This window comes from Microcaecilia unicolor, chromosome 1 (assembly GCF_901765095.1).
Source record: "Microcaecilia unicolor chromosome 1, aMicUni1.1, whole genome shotgun sequence".
Classification (NCBI taxonomy): domain Eukaryota; kingdom Metazoa; phylum Chordata; class Amphibia; order Gymnophiona; family Siphonopidae; genus Microcaecilia; species Microcaecilia unicolor.
Window position 1 is genome coordinate 536,422,730 of NC_044031.1, and position 22,849 is coordinate 536,445,578.

The 22,849-nt window shown below is 41.7% G+C and overlaps 1 protein-coding gene across 1 annotated transcript in view; it reads right to left on the reverse strand.

Annotated features, from left to right (window-relative positions):
• Nucleotides 1-237: 237 nt before the first annotated feature.
• Nucleotides 238-22,849, reverse strand: part of PIP4P2 (phosphatidylinositol-4,5-bisphosphate 4-phosphatase 2) — a 110,047-nt gene continuing 87,435 nt past the window's right edge. The window contains exons 6-7 of the mRNA XM_030216408.1: nucleotides 9,607-9,697; nucleotides 238-2,144 (exon numbers count right to left, since the gene is read on the reverse strand). Of these exons, the coding sequence (XP_030072268.1) occupies nucleotides 2,001-2,144; nucleotides 9,607-9,697 (235 nt within the window). The 3' untranslated portion in view covers nucleotides 238-2,000. The remainder of the gene's footprint in view (nucleotides 2,145-9,606; nucleotides 9,698-22,849) is intronic.

The following is a 22,849-nucleotide window of genomic DNA, read 5'->3' on the forward strand; positions in this document are numbered from 1 at the left end:
AACCTAGTCTATTTTCAAACTCTGTGTCTTTTCCCCATTTTTTTTTTAATACCACACCAAACTTGGACCAAGTGTTAGTTAGTTATACCCTCAGATGAACAGGCCTTTTTACCACTCATGTATCATTTCTAACATTCTATTGCACTGGAAGGAATAATATACCCAAACTCAGTAAAGTACATTTTTGAATAATAATCTTTATTAGTATTTTTAAAAGGTATATACATACAATAGGAATCCTGGCCAAGCTTTCAGTTTTGTAAACTTATCATCAAACAAAGATATTTAGCATACAGTTTATGGGACATAGTTATTGTGCTTGAACCTTATCTGAATGATTATAATAATAATCAGGGAAGATGATAATTTAAAATATAGCTATTCCTGGAACATCTAAATAAATGCTCTCCTTCACAGTATCCAAGAATAACAGAGGGAGAATAATTTTGTAACAGTCTGCCTGACTTGTGCACATAAGTTAAAGAAATATTCAAAGAGAGAGTATGCACATACTTTGTCCTTGAAAACTGCCCCACTGAGAGCTTCTTTTACTAAGCTGCGCTACCAATTCTCGGTGCAGCAAATAAGAAGAAGCCCATTCAATTCCTATGCACTTTGTAAAAGAAGCCCTGAAACTACATGCATACACTTACACCTGCTTTTGAGTATGCATATAATTTTCAAGAAATTTTAGATACTTTTGAAAATCAAAAGTATACAAACAACTCCAAACCCCACTCCAAGTGCACCATAGGGAACACCTACTTGCTAACAAAAGTATATGATAAATGATATTACATACATACGTCTACCCACATATATTCAATGTTATAACAAGCCATTTGTGCACATAAACCTGTTTTATATGTGTACCTGGCTTTTAAAATTACCCCCTGCCTAAAAGGCCTTCCACATTTTCCAAACCTTTACAAATTAAAAGCAGTGTCTTAATGCTAAGAAATTATTCATTTGAAAACAGAATTTACCTCTCTATTAATGTTCTCTGTAGTAAGATAATGTTTCATTTAAACTTAACTATATTTTGATGGAAAGGTACAAGTCTTTTTTTTTTTAATGAGTCACTGTAGAACTGCAGATCTTACAACTACAACTGACAGCGTATTTTATCCCCAAAAGTGAAATTTGCTAAAAGCAGGCAGAAGCAGGAATTTATCACACCCTCCGCTTAAAATTAAAAAAAGGGTAATCCAGTATTATAAAATCGGTCTTAAGAAACATTCCCCCACCCCTAAGATCCTAAAGAGGAACTTGTAGAAATCGTACTTTAGAGTTTGCATGTGAAAAACATTCATTTATCTCAGAATTCACTAATAAGATCATATTTATCTAGTTCATTCTAAAAGTGGAAACAAATATTTGGTGGTTCTATTTCTAAATTTGTAAACCAAGAAATTCTATTAATTTTCCTAACTCAAACTGAAAGCATACATATAACACTTTCCAACAATAATATTACAATCTTAAAAGTACACTTGTAAATTTCAGTTCCTGAATGAAGTTTTAGGTAAAAGATACAGTAAGCATTTCAAGCGAACAGCTTATTGCTCAGATTTTAATGCAAGCTGCTTTAATACTGCTTCACTTAAAATTTGAGCACAAATATGAAACTGTTGTATCAACACTTATAAACACCTCTTATTCCTTAACTTTCATGTACTTAAAAACACCAAAGTAATGACACAGATGGATCTTAAAACAATAAAAATGAATTATAAAATATAATTCATAGGATTAAAACTAACATTTTTAACATAGGCATATGAACCTGTAAACATACCTCCATAGAGTATCTAGCAGCAAAACAAATTATTTGCATAAAATATAGTGCAATGAGTATTTGCTCTTATAAGAATCCCTAGCTTTAGAACTAGTTGTAACCAATCAGAACCTTGGAAGGAATATCCTTAAAAATGTCCACTGCATACCATTGAAAATCACTAGATTTTTTCAATGGTTATAGTCTGCCATTATAACCAAGTCTATGCAAAACTGTACTCTGGATAACTGACTTTTATGGCTCCCCAATAGCAGGCTCGAACAAGGCAGATCAAGCCTAAAAGATATGCAACAGCCCAAGAAACATATGTCGCATGAAAACGTCTGGCAAAATCTTGTGTACCAACCTGGAAAGAATAAAATAAATAATTGTCATCAACATTATACTGTGTTAAACATTAAAATACTTTTTCCCTCCCAACTACAAAGCTTTAATAATCATTTAAATGCCCTATCCTACACAGATGGTTTTCCATTGTATACTTACAAGGGTAAACTGTCAACAAATCAATCGCCTGTGTGTGTGTAAAATTCATAGTTAACTATTGTAAGTCGGTCATCTGCGAGTAAGCAGATTTTCAGCTGAGTAACCTACATGTGCATTTTTATAATACATACAAACTTGACAATATAAAAAAGGTGTTCTATGGGCCATGTGTGCAGGCAGTTTATATTTTCAAAACATGAGTACATGGATGACAATCTACTAACACACCTAAAATTTATACTGTAATCCTTACTTTTACACATACAATTTGATTTTGAATCTCAGTGTATGCAATGACCAACTGTCTTTTTCTGTGTAGAGGAAGTAGCATAAGCACTGGCAAGTTAGATACAAAGCATTGATAAGGAAAGCTAAAAGTGAATTTGAAAAGAAGCTTGCCATAGAGGCAAAACTCTTTTCAAACTTTTTCAGGTATATTTTATTTTATTTCTTTATTTTTGTTACATTTGTACCCCGCGCTTTCCCACTCATGGCAGGCTCAATGCGGCTTACATGGAGCAATGGAGGGTTAAGTGACTTGCCCAGAGTCACAAGGAGCTGCCTGTGCCTGAAGTGGGAATTGAACTCAGTTCCTCAGTTCCCCAAGACCAAAGTCCACCACCCTAACCACTAGGCCACTCCTTAGGAATAGAAAGCCTGTGAGTCAGATAAATCAAGGGATAAAAGGGGATACATTGTAAGCCACTTTGAGCCTGCAAAAAGGTGGGAAAATGTGGGATACAAATGCAATAAATAAATAAAATAAATAAACTCAGGAAGGACAAGGCCATAGTGGACTGCTTTGGTCTTTACCGAGGAGGACGTAAGCATTGGTGTCCTGGAGATGGCTTGCAATGGCTCGCAACAGCCAGTTGTTACTTTTTCCAAAATTTTGCAAGCTGCTTGTTAAAACATGGACCCAGTTCTGTCAGCAGCGATTGCAACAGGCTCTCTCTGGCCAGTTCCGGGCCCTTCCCTCTGTCATAACTTCCTGTTGCTGTATGGGAAGGACCCAGCAGAGGGAAAGATTGGGAGTGGCTGGAGGGAGCCTGATGTGCCCTACCTCCCTCTGCAGCTTCACACTCAGAGAAACTAGGAGAGAAGGAAGGAAGGAAGGAGAGAGTAAGTGAGAGGAAGGATGAGAGAGAGGCAGACTGGGAGAGAGAGAAAAGCCAGCACTGAGAGCTCCCTGATTCATGCCCCCCCCCCCCCAATGGGTTTTGCATGTGTAGCAGTTCTCTTAAGTGTACAGGAGTGTCTCGCCTTTGCTTGCCTGGTTTCGTAGCCCTGAACCGAGCCTAGGATGTGAGGGCAAGCAGCCCATACAAAAGGAAGAAGCCTGTAAGAGTGGAACAGCAGGAAGCCCAATCAGGCTGCAGAAAGAGCAGTGGTGTTTACATAGCCCGTGGGCTGGGCTGGGCTGCTGGTGTAGGGCTTTGCACTCGCTCCCTGCCTGCCTGGGCAGAGGCTACACAGACCATCTGGTGGACTGGCGCCTCGGATCCTGCTACCCAGTGGAGGCCATAAAGATTAAGGAACATTTCTAATGGATATACTGGAGCCCTGCATGATGCAAGCTCGTTGGTATCCAGAAATTAGGGCCCTAGACATCTGTTTAGCTTCCGCCAGTACAGGGAGGTGGCAAGATGGATGGCGCTCACTCTTTCTCGGTGCAGATGAGGCGTACAGGGAAAGTTTGTCCCAGATGGGATTGGGGCTCTGTACAAAATTTCCCTTCTGTCCTGTCTCCTATTTCTTTTGATGTCTACTTTACATATCATGATCTGTGAAACAAGGATCGCACTACTGTAGAGAGAAAATGCAGATGTTGAAGTTTTGAGTGTTTGAAGGGCTAGTAGTTAAAGATAGTTGGCAAATGTTTTACTTGATCATATGTAATATATTCATCAGTCTTTAAAAGAAGAGGTGCCTGTGTTGAAAAAACGTGCCAGGGTTTGTGCATTTATGTTGAGGTGTCAGGTTTTGTTGGACTGTGTGGAGAAAAGGTGTGGGAGATTAATGTGTACCTGTATAGGTGTGTTACGGATTATGTGCTTGTGTTGTTTGTGATGGTGAGGCAGGTTGTCAGATCTTTGTGTTTCTTTTGAGTATCAAGATTTGTGTGGGTCTGTTGGGCAGTTTCTATGTTGAGGATTGGGAAGTGGTATTAGTATTGATGTGGGACTTGTACTGGGATATCAAGTATTTGGACTGAGAGGAAGTATGAAATGATGTCAGGATTTGCCCATTTGTATTTTGATGTCAGGATACATTTGTTGTAGTGTCAGTATCAGGAGCTGTTTCTTTTTGGGGTGACAGAATTTTTGTGCCAGAACTGGGCAGAGATGCAATGGTTTGTGTAGCTGGGGATGAAGCAAGGTATCAGGATTTATGTGGCGGAAACTATACATCAGGATTTTTGTTATTTGTGTTGGAGTGTAAGCTATTAGGTATCAGTAATTCAGTGCACCACTACATTTTATTTCACCCAAGAAACACTCCTGGAAGGGAAAGAAAGGAACAAGAAGCACATGGATGAGAGGGAAAGAAGGGGACAAGCTGCACATGGATGGAAGGGACGCGAGAGGAAGGGGGGGGGAAGGGAAAAGGGGGAAATACAGCACATGGATGGAAGGGAAGCGAGAGGAAGGGGGGGGGAAGGGAAAAGGGGGAAATACAGCACATGGATGGAAGGGAATGGGGAAGAGAGGGGGACATGCTGTTCATGGATGTTTGCTTTTTTTGGAAATGTACATCTTTTTAAATTTTGTATTGCATTTCTGTTACTTTTAAGCAAACCAAAGAGTGGAAGAGATAGTTCCAAGAACTGTCAGAAGCCCAATATCTTAAAAATAAAAGTAACAAACACCGTCCAGACCCAACATGGGCTGTTTCGGCAATGTGCCTTCTTCAGGGGTTACAAATTCATGGAATACAAAAAACAATATGGAGAATAACCACAATGTCAGCAGACAGACCAACACAATGTGCTGCAGTTGCTGATTTTCTGTTCATCTGCTGACATTGTGGTTATTCTCCATATTGTTTTTTGTATTCTGTTAAGTTTTGACCCCTGAAAAAGGCACACTGCCAAAACATAACCCACGTTGGGTCTGGAAGTTGTATGTTACTTTTATTGGAAAATAAAACTTTTTATTTTGAACATACTGGACTTCTGGTACTTCTTGGAACTCTCTCTTCTACTTTTTGGTTTGCTTGTTTGATTGCTGTGGAAGCGCTCACCTGCTGATTTTGGTTTGATTTTCTGTTACTTTTATCAGTATTTTCACTATTTATAGAATCAGGCTTTCATGGGGGTCTAAAGGTTTTTGTCTGAATGTTTTTTTGTGGCTTCCTATTTTGTATCAGTTGAGGGTCTGTCTATGTTCTGCATGTGCGACTGAGGTGAAGGATTCTGCTTGCATGCAGTATCTGGGTAGGAATCTGTAACAGTCCAGCTTATTCCAGTTTCCCAGTAGGGGTATATTGATATACAAGTTGAAAAACGGTCTTCACAGTAAACCATATGTCAGATTTAATGTCAATAAAATTTAATGGGAAAAGAGTTACCAGACTGGGATGCAGCTCCATTTGTTAAATCTTGGATGAATACCAAACATAGGATGGCAAAAGATCCACAAGAGTGCGGCAAAAATGAATCAAAGCATTCTGCAAAAATCAATTGGCCATACAGAATTTACAGTAAAGAATATTGTATGTTTTAATATTATTTGTAACTTTGTTGCTACCTACACATATCCTTTGTACCAATAAAATGTAAAATAGTTACGTACATATATACATTTTTTTTTTGTTTTTGAGAAAGGATCAGTTGTTAAACATTTACCAGCACACCACTGGATACAAGGGATTTACTGTGCCGGAAATGGTATTTAAGGGAGACGATACAGAGGAACTGAAACAAATCTTGATGAACCTGGAAGATGTAATAAGCTAAATCAACAAGTTAAAGAGCAGTGCATTTCCTGGACCACACAGTGTACACCTTAAGAGTACAGAAAGAATTCAAAATGAAATTGCTGATCTACTATTACTACTCTACTACTCATCATTTCTATAGTGCTACTAGACGTATGCAGCGCTGTACACCTGAACATGAAGAAACAGTCCCTGTTTGACAGAGCTTACAATCTAATTAGGACAGACAAACAAGAGGTAAGGGAATATTAAAGTGAAGATGATAAAATAAGGGTTTTGAATAAGTGAATAAGGGTTAGGAGTTAAAAGCAGCATCAAAAAGGTGGGCTTTTAGCTTAGATTTGAAGACAGCCAGAGATGGAGGTTGGCGTACCGGCTCAGGAAGTCTATTCCAGGCATAAGGTGCAGCAAGATAAAAGGAACGGAGTCTGGAGTTAGCAGTGGAAGAGAAGGGTGCAGATAAGAGAACGGTTATTGTTGGTTTGAAGGGGTGACTTGTGTATGGACAATCTGTTGAAGTTATGTATTGTGGGTATGATGTTGGTTTCTGTGAGAGGGGTGGTGAGTGTATAGTGGATCAGGGATAGGGAGTAAATTATTAGGAGTATTTTGATGGTGTACATTATGATGTTGGTTCTCTAAGTTACTAGGCACCCGCTTTGATGGTTATATTGTAGGTCTATGTCCTGGGATAATGTCTGTGATATTCTGTAGTGGCCGTGCGGTTCTATTATATTGTTGAATGGTTTATTTAGTTCAAAGGTTTTCGCTTGCTCACAGTTGTATGCGCAGGTGTTTTCCTGTGAATCTGCGTATACTCACTATTAGATGTTCAGGTGTATTTCCTGTGGAACTGCGGGTGGAGGTGTTTCAGTGACTGGGGGTGAGGAAGGTGGCTTTAAAGAGGTAGCTGTACCAATTGAATTCAGCAAGTCAGTTAGTATAGTTGATTGGTTCCAACACCGCTAGTCATTTTTGCTCCTTTTGTCTGATGTTTTCTTTTCTGCAGCTGGGTTCAGGACAGGTCAGTGCTCAGTGGCGGTGCTCCAGGACACTGAGATTCCTTGAGTCTGATAGCTGTGTCTTTGGTCGGAGATAGGGATCTCAACGAGTCAGCCTCAGTGCGATGGGGAGACAAGCATGCAGGCAGACGCAAGGGCACCGACTTTTTGCAGGGTGGGTGTGGGCCTCTCATTCCGCAGCCGCCACGCACGGCGTGGACTCGCAGCAGTTGGCTGCGGGGTCGGGTCGGTCGCGGGATCGCTGTCGGGACTTCGCCATGAAGCGGCCACACGGCGCTCCTCTTTTCCGCCGTACCGTACAGTTCTGACAGGTGGTCAGCTGCTCGGCGCTCGTCTGTCTCGGGATGTGTCAGGGAAAAAATGTCCCAAGTGAAAAACGCATTCATTGGGATGAAGGCGGAGCCAGCATTCTTAGCAGACTAGCCACACAGACATCCTAGCAGAGCAGTGGAGCACCCTAGGCGACACTGAAGTGGACTTCACCTAAAAGCTCCCAGGCACACATTTCACCATTGCTCCCTTATATTGTATAGCGAGTCCTCAAAAAAAACCTACTGTACACCATTACAATAGCCCTTATGGCTGCAGATGTCACCTATATGTGGGTATAGTAAGTTTTTTGGTGGGCTTTGGAGGGCTCACACTTTTCAACACAAATGTAACTGTTAGAGTGGATTATGGGCCTAGGTCCCCTTCTCCATAGCGCACTGCACTGACCACTAGGCTAGTCCAGGAACCTGCTTGCTGCTCTAACAGAACTTGCTATAACATCTGAGGCTGTCATAGAGGCTGGTATGTATTGTTTGTTTTATGTCTTTGGGGGATGACAGGGGGTCAGTGACCACTGGGGGAATAAGGGGGGGGGGGTCATTCCTTTATTCCTCCAGTGGTCATTTAGGGCACTTGTTTGTGGCTTAGTCGTTATTAAAACAGGTCCAGCTCAAAAAGTTTTAGTTTTTGTCCTGTACATTTTCAGCCATAATGGAATAAAATAAAAATGTCCAGGTCTTAGGAACGTCCAAATCCTGCCCTTAACATGCCCCCAACACGCTCCCTTGAGATTTAGACACACTGCAGAACAACTGCATAGAAAAACATCTGGAAAATGAGTTTCAAAAATACCGATTTGGATGTTTTGGTGAGAAAAAAGTCCAAATGCTGCTTTATGCCACATTTTAGATATTTCTCTCTTTCGAAAATGAGCTCCATAGTAAGTGGTCAATATAACACCTAATAACTTGATTGTTGAACAAACTGAATTTCAACACCATCAATCAAACATGACTTGGGGAATGTTGGAATTGGATGGCCTAATAGAATCATGAGTTGTTTCATTAATATTTAACTTTAAGCAATGAATCTTTATCCATTCATTAATCATATTCAAACATGATCAAAAACTCCAAAGTGTTTGAATAAGGCAGTTCTAGTTAAAAAAAAAAAAATCTGGATATCTGCATACAATCTATAGTCAAGCCCCAATGTACCCAACAAAACACAAAGGCCTCAGAAATATATTAAAGCAGCAGACCCTTGCAGGACTCCTGATGGACACACCATGATTTCTGATTGATTCGACCCTTTAATCACACAAAATTGTCTCTGAGAAAGAAAGGAAGCAAACCATTGATGTACCATCCCAGAAATACCAATTGCTTGAAGCCGCTGCAATAAGATGTTATGATCAATAGTGTCAGAGGCGGCAGAAATATCCAGAGACACAAACACACAATTATAGAATAAAGCTCCCTTTCTAGTGGAAGTCAACTTAAATCACTTGAAGAGAGGAAAATTGCAATGAAAACCTGAAGTTTGAATGACATTCTGCAAGGACGATCACTTATTGAAGGAAGGTCAAAGGCTTGTCTTTTCTAGTAAGCCACACAGCAACAGACTTATCAATGTTCAGAATTAAATCATGTTCTGTCATTCATTTTCCAAAGAAACAAGTTTCAATATTTAAGGAAGAAGAGGATGAGCACAGAGTTGGAGGAGTAGCATGATGGTCAGTGTAGTAGGTTAAGAACCTGGGGAACTGGAATTGATTCCCACTGTAGCTCCTTGTAGCTCTGGACAAGTCACTTAACCCTCCATTGGCCCAGATACAAAAAACTAGATTGTGAGCCCACTAGGGACAGAGAAAAGTACCTGTATATATGTAAACCACTTTGGTTGTACCACAGAAAGGCGCTATATCAAATCCATGAAGCTTTACCCTTTGGCCCTTTACCTATGGACAGCCCACCTAGGTCATAACCCCATTTGGGGTCCTGATCCATAGTTTGGGAAGCTCTAGAGTAAACAAAGTCTTCATTTAAAATTATTTTTTAAAATAAATTTTTCAAAAGCCATAATACTCACAGTTAGACCAATGCCAAGAAAGATAAATATCATTCCAATCGTAACGTACGCACAACAGCGTCTACGTGGGAGGGCACTACCAACAGAGGAACTGCAAAATAACACAATTTATCAAGCATTTTGATTTTGGATGAGACATTCTGATACCTTATCTGGTGCAAAGAAAAACACCAATGAACAATCCGTAACTACAAGTACTGTATTCTACGTAGAAAAATATAAATTTTGTTTTTCATAAGGCTAGGGTATAAACTTTTTTAAATTAATTCACATGTAGAACAAAGGATGTACACTGAAACTGCAAAGTTATGAGCAATTAAACATGAAAGCATGGGCCTGTGTATGTATACTTTTTAGTTTATAAAATTAAGAAATATGCATAATACTGAGCAATATATGAAAGACTGAACATTCACACTTGCTATTTTTTTAAGAAAATCTGACATCAAGAAAATCACCTCTCAAAAAGTAACTGTAACATTACCAAGCACTTAGAGTCAACAGCAATGCCCTAGGCAAAAACCTCCCAAAATGTTTTCTGAAAGAGAGCTGCCAAGTTATATTCTGTAATCTATTTATGTGGGTATTCTGCATTCCCGTATATTCATGAAAAAATGTGGAGAAAAATCACTTCAGAAACCATGGAGAAATCTCTTTAAAGGAACACCTTTCAAAGTTTAGAGAACTCCTCTTCAATCACTAGTCTTCACAAAAAAAAACTCCACTCTTCTTATTCATGAAATACTTGTACACACACCTTTAACAATACAATAAGGTAGAGGCTAATTTCTACGCCATATATGCGGTGAAATACACTTTCATATAATACTTAGCTTGAGTAATCTTAATGTCACCAGTCTGTGTTCTATTCCCCAGTGTCCAGTGATCATAGGGCTTATGATCACTGGACACTGGGGAATAGAACACAGACTGGTGACATTAAGATTACTCAAGCTAAGTATTATATGAAAGTGTATTTCACCACATATATGGCGTAGAAATTAGCCTCTACCTTATTGTATTGTTAAAGGTGTGTGTACAAGTATTTCATGAATAAGAAAAGTGGAGCTTGTTTTGTGAAGACTAGTGATTGAAGAGGAGTTCTCTAAACCTTGAAAGGTGTTCCTTTAAAGAAATTTCTCCATGGTTTCTGAAGTCTTTTTTTCTCCACATTTTTTCATTAATATACGTGAATTAACACCTGCAATACAGGGTTTCATCTAGTAGAATTTATGAATGACATTTTGATATATATTCTACGATTCCTTCAAGATATATTAGGTATTCTGCATTCCCAATTATGCCAACTACAAACCCTACAAAATACCTGTGCACGTTTTCTTTGTAGATCAAAAAAGACTGATCATGTATTACCCCCTTCTCATGCGTATTGTACTCATTTTAAGGTCATTTTAAGCTTAAAGCGCCTTATAACTTAGGAAACCCCTCGTATCTCTCCTAATTGGTCATCCCATATACTCACACCTAGGCACTCCGATCACTCGATTCTAATTCTCTTGTATTGACCCTTCCTAAACGTGCCCATTATGAAACTATCTGGAGATCAGTCTTGTTTTTCTATAGCCCCTAAACTCTGGAAACAACCTTCCATCTGAAGTTTGGTCAAGACGTTGTTATGGACTCATTTTTTCACTGCGCTTTGGCATGCTATTAGAGTGCTGTCAGCCATCGACTGAATATGCTTCTGTAACTCTTGATTTGTTTTGTCTCTTGTCCTTATCTTAACTTTGCTTTAGTGATGGCGTTACTTTTCTTTGTTATTTTATAATTGATTATAAACCGCTGTGTTTCCTCTTGCTGGTAACTGCGGTGTATCAAGTATTTTTAATAAACAAACAAACATAATGACCTCTTAAAACACTGCTCAATCAATGGAAGCTCAGACTGAGTAATGCAAGTCACTGGCAAAGACTGCAAATTATGAAAATTAGAAGGCTTCTTTACAAATTCTGAGAAATTTTTAAAAAATGGTTGAACTACATCACTGAGTTACGCAGCTATGGTATACTTCACTAAAATTCAGCCATACTTGAGTACATAGCAGTAGCCATTAAAGTTTTTCTTTTTTTAAATATACCATCTGTGACAAAACAGTGGGTTTTAAGCCTGTAAAACAGTATTTCTTGAAGTGTATTTCTCTAGTTTGGCCAGCCGGTGCTGCATGTTTATGCTAAAAACTGTTAACACAGATAAGAGGTAACCTGCAGTGATGTGCATAAGTACATTAGTATTGCCATACTGGGACAGACTGAAGGTCCATCAAGCCCAGCATCCTGTTTCCAACAGTGGCCAATCCAGGTTACAAGTACCTGGCAAGTTTCCAAAACAGTACAAGACATTTTATGCTGCTTATCCTAAAAATAAGCAGCTATTTTAAAAACATTTTGTTCTGGGCTCCGATTGGCCCAGGAGCTCAATTCATTTGGAATGAACTGGCTTTTTCTCCAGTTTTAGCCAAGGAGAAAAGGGAGAAGGATCTCTTTACTGAGGCCCTGTGATCAGTTATATTTGGTAATTTGTGAGCAGCTATACATCCTGATCTTCCCAGGTACTATTTAAATAGTAAACAAATGTTTAGATCCATTTACCGTTATGTGCTGTTTTGTTCCATCTGTTTTTATGGTTCACTGTTCAATATTTTTATGACAATAAACAATTTTAGTTTATTACCTTTGCTTATCTGGTCTGACTAAGAATCCTGGTGGGTTGTGTGTTGGGTCTGTGAGTGCTTTCTAGGAACTGTGGAACCACTGGGACTGTGGCCCCAGTAACCTAGAAATCACTGGGAACACTTTGAGAGCAGGAGACTCGCCCAGAGGCAGTTGGGACCCAGTTGGTAGGAGGAGGGTGCTAGTGTAGAGCACAAGTGGAAAGTGCAGGCAGACCTGAGCTGTGTTGGGGACAGATTCCCTAAGTGGCCGCGGGGTGGCCCCAGGTGGTTGGCTAGGCATTTTGTGACACCATCTAATTAGAAAATGGATAGTATTGACATCTATTTCTCCCGAAGCTGTCAGAGCCCAGTATTCCTCGTCAGTTTTGTTTTCAGGGGGATATCAACCACTGGAGGATGAAGATGATGATCTCCCTTAATCCCTCCAGTGGAGTACTGCTCAATGGGATCACTTTCTGAAATCTGGAAGTCCCAGGTAGCACTAACTCCCTATTGTCCATTGTTTTGTACACATATGTTTATTCCCCATTTATATGTTCATTCCCCATCTGAAATGGGGAATAAACATCTATTTTTGGGCCTGCCCTAGTCCTGTCCAAAACACGCCCAGATCCATGCCCCCTTGCCATATGGATGTTCTTCAGTTTTAGATGTCCATATCCCAGCTCTGTAAAATCAAAACTTAGACGTCTACGCATAATAGAAGTCTAAGTACAGTACAGTCCCAATTGTTGGACCATCTGGCATATCTGACAGATCCCCCAGTGATGTCATCACATTTATTTCTATAACAAATCTTTCTTTTAGAACAATTTTTTAAAAGCGGGAATTCTATGCCTTTGTTTATGCATTGTTTGAGGAGTTTATGCAGTGTTTTCCATATTATCTGACTTTTCACTTGTCTGACAACGGGTTGGTCCTGTTTACTTTGGATAATCGAGACTGTATTATACTGGTTTATAGACATGCAAAACATGAATGGTACATCCAAAATAAGCATTATAGTCAGAGGTACTGAACATATGTATGATGCAGTCAGTGCCGCCACCACTATCTGTTTTGTTTAAAAACTAGCTAGGAATTGCCTAATATTAGGTGCTAAGAATGCCTATAAACAGCACTATTTTAGTCATTCATTTAATGAGATTTATTAATGCCTTTATGAAGAGATTCACCCCAAGGTGATGTACAGCAGGTACAATTATACATAAAACTTATGCTGGTTCATTTTCAAAGCAATTTAAGCGGGCAGAAGAGGCTCTTGCCCACTTAAATACACTCATGGGCTGGCCACTAATATTCAGCAGCACTTAACTGGGCAGTGCCGCTGAATATGGGCTCTGACCAGCCATTTCTAAAGTGGGCAGGAGAAAGACATTCTGGAGGCAGAGGTAGAGACAGAGGCAGAATCAGGAGCTATGCAGAAGCAGGCAATAATCAGTGCTGGTGCCCACACTGCTGAGTGGCTAAATAGGACCACATAAAAAGCAGTCCTAACTTTGGTCACTTATCTATGAGAGTGCTGCCACCGAATATTGTCTGGTATCCGCATAGCTTCTGGGTAGTGGCCGGCGTTGTTGCATGTGCTCCCCTCTCTTCTGCCCTTCACCCCACCATGGTAATCTGAACTCTCCTCTCTAAACCCCCCCCCCCCCCCCGAGATGCCACCCCCAGGCCCCTGCATTGGGGCCTACATATATCCCTGGTTGCTCAGGGAAAGGGGTGTCTTACAGGCAGCAACAATCCCCACTTGCTCCTACCCCTAGTGGCCACATGCCTTAAAATGGCTCTGTGAGTTCTAGTGGTGGTCAAAAGTACCAATGCCCAGCAACAGTCTGGTCTGATCCGCATATTCAGTGGTACTGCCCAGACAGGGCCAGAATATAAATGACACCATAATAGGCAGCATGGAAGAACATTTGTATTCCACCGATCAGATACTCACATTGTCAGCACAAAACAAACAAAACACCTTCATAGGCACACATTAGAACGTTCAAATAACAGACACAATGGTAACTCTGTTCATATAATAATATGAAACATCTTAACAGGTAGCCAAGGGGATAAGTGCAGTTGAAATATCTACACAGGACATGATAGGTAGTAAAAAGTCATTGGGATAGATAAGTGGCTAAACTGACAGCAAAATTATTTGTAAAGTTGAATAAAAATGAAGAACTGGACTAGTTCAGGTGCGGTGTGAGTGGATAGTCAGTCACCACGTGTATTAATAGCTTGGAAAAAGAGCCAAGCTTTCGTTTGCTTCCTGAAGTAGAGGTAGTCTTAAGTTAGGCATAGCCCCTCTGAGAGTGAGTTGCAGGGCGTGGGGGCTACTTCTGAGAAGGCTCACTGGTGAGTATTACATTCTGCAAATTTCTTTTGACAGCGGTAGAGATAATGATGCTCCTTGAAAGGACTTTAGAGGCCTCAAAGGTGTGCAAATAGCTAACTTTAGGTACTCTAGCCTATTTTATCTGAGGACCTTGAAAATCAAAGACCGTTTTAAATGTGGCCCTATAATATACTAGCGCAGTTTTCGGAGAAGGGTGTAATGTAGCTGGAGCAAACTCTTTTTGGTTTGGCCAATATACAGGGCTTTAAAGTAACCCAGTCACTTACACCTGCTACTGACATGATGTAAGTGGGTATGCATAAATGTTGACAAAAAACTGCCAATTTAAGCTACCATTTTATAACAAGACTTTATAGAACAGGTTCACATTCTGTGTATTTTGAATACCTAAACTGTAGCACCTAGTTATAGAATTGCCCCCTATCCCCCGGATTCTATACAGCATGCCTACAGATCAGCACAGAAACCCAAGCGTATTCTATAACAATGCACATAACTTAATTGGCTTAACAAGCTAATCAGCATTGATAACAGCTCTTAATAAGCAATAATGAGCACTAATTGGCAATTAGAATTTACGCTTACAACTTGCTAAGTACATTCTGGAATGCAGCGTGCAGGCAAAAAGGGGTGTGGTTATGAGCAGGGAAATGGGTGTTTTGTGGGCATTCCAAAATTTACGCGCATAGTTATAGAATACTAGTAAAAAAGGCCCGTTTCTGACACAAATGAAATGGGTGCTAGCAAGGTTTTCCTCAGCTCCCCTGCAGCCACCCATGTCCAGTGACCCTCCTCTCCCCCTGCAGCCACCCATGTCCAGTGACCCTCCTCTCCCCCTGCAGCCACCCATGCCCAGCGACCCTACTCTCTCCCCTGCCCCCCCTCCAGCCACCCATGTCCAGCGACCCTCCTCTGGACATGGATCAGTTGTGAGGCATGCCCCCCCCCCCCCCCCCGGTTCTGAAGTTGACATCATAATGGCTACGGTGATGTCAGCCTGATCTATGGAGCCTAGCAGACCAACTCGGAATGAGCCACGGTCCCAGGCAACAAGTCAGAACGTTAGAGGTGAGAATTATTATATAGGATGGCCTAGTGTGCCTAAATCTAGGTGCTGGCATTTATGCCATGTTTTCTTTGATGTAAATGGAGGCACGTAGTTTTAGGAGCTAAGATATCAACTAAGATTCCATAGGGTCATCAGCAGATGAATCCAGAAACCAGTGGGTTGTGTCCGCCTACTAGCAGGTGGAGGTAGAAAAACAAACTCAAGGGAGCTATACCAGCCGGCCAGCCCCTCAGCTCTTTAGTATATCTCTATCTCCAGCAGGTGGTAGATGGACCTGTCCCAGCTCCTGGATATTTTCAGGGCCTGTGTAGTCTCCTGGGCTGGTAGCCAGTTGAGACCAGGGGTGACTGTGTGGTCTCTGACCCCCTTTAGAAGCATACTGGCTTGCCTGCCTGTCCCTGCTTCACCCTGTGAAAGTCCCTCTCTCCCTGTGCCTTTGACTGCTCTCTGCTAACTTCCTCACTTTAAAAAAAAGAAAAAGGAAACAGAGAGCGATTCAAGCAGTGCTCTGTTCCTGCTCCTTTTGATGTATTTTTAATTTTACCACACATCCATTTTCGGCAAAAATTAAAAAAAAAACCAAAAGGCCTTTTTTACAGGTGCGCTCAAAAATGGATCTGCACATGCCCAAAACACACGCCTACACTAGCACACCCCATTTTTCAGTGCACCTTAGTGAAAGGACCTCATAGTGATTTGGGAAAATATTTGGAAAGATTTTAAGGGAATGGATTTTTAGCCTAGTGATTAGTGCAGTGGACTTTGATCCTGGGGAACTGAGTTTGATTCCCACTGCAGCTCCTTGTGACTTTGGGCAAGTCACTTAACCCTCCATTGCCCCTGGTACAAAATAAGTACCTGAATATATGTAAACTGCTTTGAATGTAGTTGCAAAAACCTCAGAAAGGCGGTATATCAAGTCCCATTTCCCTTTCCCCTTCTAGTTAAACCCCTGACGACGCCAGAGAGCGAACCACAAAACCATGTCAGCTTCTCATCTTTCCCCCTAAACCTACCTCTCCCCCCTTTCTCTATTTCTGTGGATGGCACTCTCATTCTCCCTGTCTCATCAGCTCGTAACCTTGGGGTCATCTTTAACTCCTCTCTCTCCTTCTCTGCTCACATTCAACAGATTGCCAAAACCTGTCGTTTCTTTCTCTATAACATCAGCAAAATCCGTCCCTTCATCTCTGAGCACTCTACCAGAACCCTTATCCACACTCTTATCACCTCTCGTCTTGATTATTGTAACCTGCTTCTCACCGGCCTCCTTCTTAGCCATCTCTCTCCTCTTCAATTAGTCCAAAACTCTGCTGCGTGACTCATTTTCTGCCAAATTCGCTATGCTCACATTAGCCCTCTCCTTAAGTCACTTCACTGGCTCCCTATCCATTTCCGCATTCAATTCAAACTTCTCTTATTGACCTATAAGTGCATTCACTCTGCCGCTCCCCAGTACCTCTCCACTCGTCTCTCCTTCTGCCCCCTGCTCAGATACTCCGTTTTGTAGATAAATCTCTCTTATCTGTCCCCTTCTCCTCTACTGCTAATTCCAGACTCCATTCCTTTTATCTTGCTGCACCTCACGCCTGGAATAGACTTCCCGAGCCTGTATGTCTAGCCCCCTCTTTGGCCGTTTTCAAGTCCAAACTTAAAGCCCACCTCTTTACCACTGCTTTTGACTCCTAACCACTACTCACTTGCCCTGTCCTTTTATCCTCACCTCTTTATTCCCTTACCCTTAATTGTTCTGTCTGTTTTACCTGTCTTATCTAGATTGTAAGCTCTTTGAGCAGGGACTGTCTTTTTGTGTAAGGTGTACAGCGCTGTGTATGCCTTGTAGCGCTATAGAAATGATAAGTAGTAGTATGGGAGTAGTAGTATGGGAGTTTTCCTCTGCTCAGACAGGCAGTTCTGCAAAGGCAGAATTCTGAGATTGAGGGATTTTGTCTGGCTGCTCAGCTTGGGGTGAGTGCAGCTCTTTTTTATTCTGTTACCTCTGTCTTTACTATCACGCTGCCTGTGGCTATGGCGGCCGAAAATGTTAAGCGCTGTGCCCGTTGTCGGAAGTGCAGGTCGACAGAGTGTATTTGCTCCACTGGCTGTTCAGACTCGAGCAGAAGAGATGCTGGAGCATATTTTTCTGGAGCGCCAGTTTCCCGCGCGCATTTTGGAATCGCTGTCTGTTTCTTCCCCTGGTTCCCTGGTGCTTGCTCAGACTCCTACGACCCCAAAATGCACAGATTTCGCTGGTATGGTGGCTGAGAACGTCCCTAGGGGATTTGGTCCTTCTAGAATGATTGCTGCGGCGGAGGGCAGCATGTCTGATTCAGGGACAGGCTTTTCTCCTGAATTCATCCTCTTATTGCATCAGGCTTTTTTGCTGAAGCGCTCTCTCCGTCCTCCTCCTCCCTTGGCTGGTTTAGGGGGACATGTAGTGTCTCTAGAGGGTGCAGATGGAGGTCTGATGCCTCTTAGGCTAGATCAGGCTCGCAAACACAGACGCAGACATTCTGGCTCAGACGCGGGTTCTATTGGACCGCTTTCTGTCACCCCCTCCCTGGATGTTCATAGTAAATGATGGCAGATAAAGGACCTGTACGGTCCATCCAGTCTGCCCAGCAAGATAAACTCATTTTACATGGAATGTGATACTTTATATGTATACCAGAGTTTGATTTGTCCTTGCCTTTGTCAGGGCACAGACCATAGAAGTCTGCCCAGTACTGTTCTTGTACTAAGTTCTGAAGCTAACATCGAAGCCCCTTAAAATTTACACTCCAGGCCATCCCTATCTAGTCAGTCACGATCAGGGCGTAGACCGTAGAAGTCTGCCCAGCTCCCGTTTTGCTTCCAATTACCGGTGTCACCACCCAATCTCCGCTAAGATTCCAAGGAACCATTCCTTCTAAACAGGATTCCTTTGTGTTTATACCACGCATGTTTGAATTCCATTACCATTTTCATCTCCATCACCTCCCACGGGAGGGCATTCCACATATCCACCACCCTCTCTGTGAAAAAAGACTTCCTGACATTAGTCCTGAGTCTGCCCTCCTTCAACCTCAATTCATGTCCTCTAGTTCTACTGCCTTCCCATCTCCGGATGTCTGTATCACATCACCCCTGTTTCTCCTTTCCTCCAAGGTATACATGTTCAGGTCAGCAAGTCTCTCCTCGTACGGTTTGCAACGCAAATCCCATACCATTTTAGCAGCATTTCTTTATACCGCTTCCAGTCTTTTTACATCATTAGCAAGATACGGCTTCCAAAACTGAACACAATACTCCGAGTGGGGCCTCACCAACGACTTGTAGAGGGGCATCAACACCTCCTTTCTTCTGCTGGTTATGCCCCTCTCTACGCAGCCTAGCATCCTTCTGGCCATGGCCATCGCCTTGTTTCTTCACCTTCAGATCCTCCGACGCCAACACCCCAAGGTCTCTCTCCTGAGTCGAGCTTACTAATCTCTCCCCTCCTCTCCGGTATCTCTCTTTTGGGTTTCCGCACCCCAAGTGCATCACTCTACACTTCTTGGCATTAAATTTTAACTATATAGAAGAATTAGAAACCTCAAATATTTCCTTATATTGCTTATATGGCAAAAAGCGGGGTATAAATGTTTCAAATAAATAAATAAATAATAGTGCACAGAATACCGTGCATGGATTTCAGCCATTAAACAGCTTGTATCATGCCACTGGAAACCACCATCATCGCACTACCCTCCCTTCCTACCTGCTGATGGAGCTGACAGTAAATGACATACAGAAATCTGGAAAACTGGTCAATATTCAATTTTATATAATGTATGCCCTATAGTAATACTTAGCACCACTGCATCAGATGTATTCCACTAAATTGCTAGGTGTACCAGTGGATAAAATGGCTACCAATCAATTCATGCTTATCTTCATAGTTTTTTTTTACTTTTTTTCTTCCTCGTGCTAGTGCTATAGTGCAGTACTAAGTGTGTGCTGGTTAACTCTTAATCAGTACTTTCACGTTCTCAACATGCTGCATGTTTCACCAGTAGGCATCTTCAGGAGAACGAAATCTAAAATTAAAACACAAAATACAAGTATTGTTCACTACTATATTGTTTTTACAGTATAAATATCTTTTACATGTATTGTACAATTTACCTGCCATTTTCATGGAGACTCCAGGTGAAGATCAGTCAACATCCCTTCTGCGATCGGAAAAACGCCGGAGCATGCGCTCTGAGTGTTTATAATCTTTAAAGTCCCACCCCAATTACCTCTCAGATGTGTGTGACCGCCCCACCAGTCAACAGCTTTATTCAAACCCTTGGGATGTGTAGTCTATCACGAAAGCGCGGGGTACAAATGTAATAAATAAATAAATATACTGAGCCTCCTTTCTCAGCAAATTGGAAACAACATTGCCTCCACGGGATTGTTGAAAACAAAATAATACAACAAATAACAAATCTTCCTCTCGGTGTCCCATCAGGTCCCAATGCCCCACTAGCGGGGCTTCCTTCTTGTGGGTGTGGAGGTTGCTCAGATGTTCACCTATGCGTTGCTTGATCTTCCTTCTAGTTTGTCCTATGTACCATTTCGCACATGGACATTTGATACCACAGACAACTTGCACTGTGTCACAATCAGTCCTACCACGTAATTCTATTGTACGGTTAGTAACCGGATGTGAAATGGATTTAGTCACCCACACATATCCACAGTATAGACAACGATTACATTTACTGTCCCCCCTCTCATCCAGGGGAACTACCTCCAACCCTCGGTGTTTAAGCATCTCACCAAGGTTACGAGCTCTAGTATATGCAAATCGGGGTGCCTTGGGGATACCGTGCAAATGCATCATCGGCCAATGTTTCCTTATGATGTTCTTAATCTGAGTTACTCTGGTGGAAAATGGCAGTACACAGGTGACAGTATCATTATCAATAGGTCTCTGCCCCTTGGGAGCTAATAGCCATTATCTATGGTTATTTGCACCTCTTTTGTACGCTCTGTTAATAATTCTTCTAGGATACCCCCGCTGTACAAATCTTCTCATATCATCTGCATGATGAATGAAATCCTCATTAGTGTCACATAATTTTCTGACCCGTAAGAATTGTCCATACAGGATTGATTCTTTCTGAGCAACTGGATGAAAACTGGAGTAATGTAAGACAGAATTTGTATCTGTAGGTTTGCGGTATAATTGAGTATGAAAACCGCTATCATAACTTTCAATTAGAATATCCAAAAACTTCACACGATGGATACCCACGGAGATATCAAAAGTAATGTTAGTGTCACAACTGTTGAGATGGTCACAAAGATACTTCAACTGTTCCATGTCTCCTTTCCAAACTAGCAGGACATCGTCAATATATCTTTTCCATACCGCTATATGTTGTGTAAAAACTGAATTGTATACATGCTGTTCTTCATATTGAGCCATGTATAACAGAATAGGCCCCAGCACCGACCCCTGAGGAACTCCACTGCTCACCTTCCTTTCCTCTGAGCGGATTCCATTTACCACCACCCTCTGCCACCCGTCGGTCAACCAGTTTCTTATCCAGTTCACCACTTTCGGTCCTAAGTTCAACCCTTTCAGCTTATTCACGAGTCTTCTGTGGGGGACCGTATCAAAGGCTTTGCTGAAGTCCAAGTAGATTACATCTAGCGAACGTCCCTCATTCAGTTCTTTGGTCACCCAGTCAAAAAAGTCAAGAAGATTCGTTTGGCAGGATTTTCCTTTGGTAAAGCCATGTTGCCTCGGGTCCTGTAACCAGTCGGTTTCTAAAAAAGTTAATTATCCTTTCTTTCAGCAGCGACTCCATTATTTTTCCTACCACCGACGTGAGACTTACCGGTCTGTAGTTTCCCACTCCTTCCCTTTCTCCACGTTTTTGAAGAGGGACCACATCCGCTCGTCTCCAATCTCGTGGAACCTCTCCCGTCTCTAAAGAGCTATTAACTAAATCTTTAAGAGGTCCCGCCAAGACCACCCTGATCTCCTTCACTATCCTGGGATGTATCCCATCCGGCCCCATAGCTTTCTCCACCTTCAGATTCTCCAGTTGTTTATAAACTCTTTCTTCTGTAAACAGTGCAGTATCCACTCCACTCCCAGACGTTCCCTCGGCAGCCAACCGCGGTCCTTCTCCAGGATTTTCCTCTGTGAACACCGAAGAGAAATAATTGTTTAGCACGTTCGCTTTTCTTCGTCACTCTCCACATAGCCATTCTCTCATTATCTTTCAGTCTCGCAATTCCATTCCTCTCTTCTCCTTTCTCCAATATATCTGAAAAAAAATCTTGTCACCTCTCTTTACATCTTTAGCCATTTTTTTCTTCCACTCGCGCTTTCGCTAGCCGTATTTCCTTCTTCGCTTTTTTCAGTTTAATCCGATAATCTTTCCCATGATCCTCTCGTTGCGTTCTTTTGTATTTCTTGAACAAAGCCTCTTTTGCTCTTATTTTTTCAGCTACTTGTTTGGAGAACCATATAGGCTTCCTGCTTCTCTTGTTTTTGTTTACTTTCCTCACAAAAAGATCAGTCGCCATGTTTATAGCAGCCTTTAGCTTGGACCACTGCTTTTCCACTTCTCCTACGCCTTCCCACGCCAACAGCTCATTCTTCAGGTAGTCCCCCATTTTATCAAAATCAGTATGTCTGAAATCCAGTACTTTGAGTTTTGTGCGTCCGCACTCCGCCTTCACCTTTATATCAAACCATACGGTGTGATGATCACTATTACATAGGTGGGCACCCACCCGGATATCGGAAACACTACCTCCATTAGTGAGCACTAGATCCAGCATTGACCCTTCCCTCGTGGGTTCCGTCACCATTTGTCTGAGCAAGGCACTTTGACAGGCATCCACAATCTCCCTACTTCTTTCTGATTCTGCAGACGGGACGTTCCAATCCACGTCAGACAAATTGAAATCTCCCAACAGTAGCACCTCCCCTTTCATACCAATCTTTTGAATATCTTTTATCAGATCCTTGTCTAACTTCTCCGTTTGCGCAGGTCTGTAGATAACTCCCATGTGGATACAAGTACCGTCTTCTCTTTCCAAGACGATCCATAAATCTTCTTCTTTTCCCCAGGTTCCCCACATTTCAGCCGCTCTG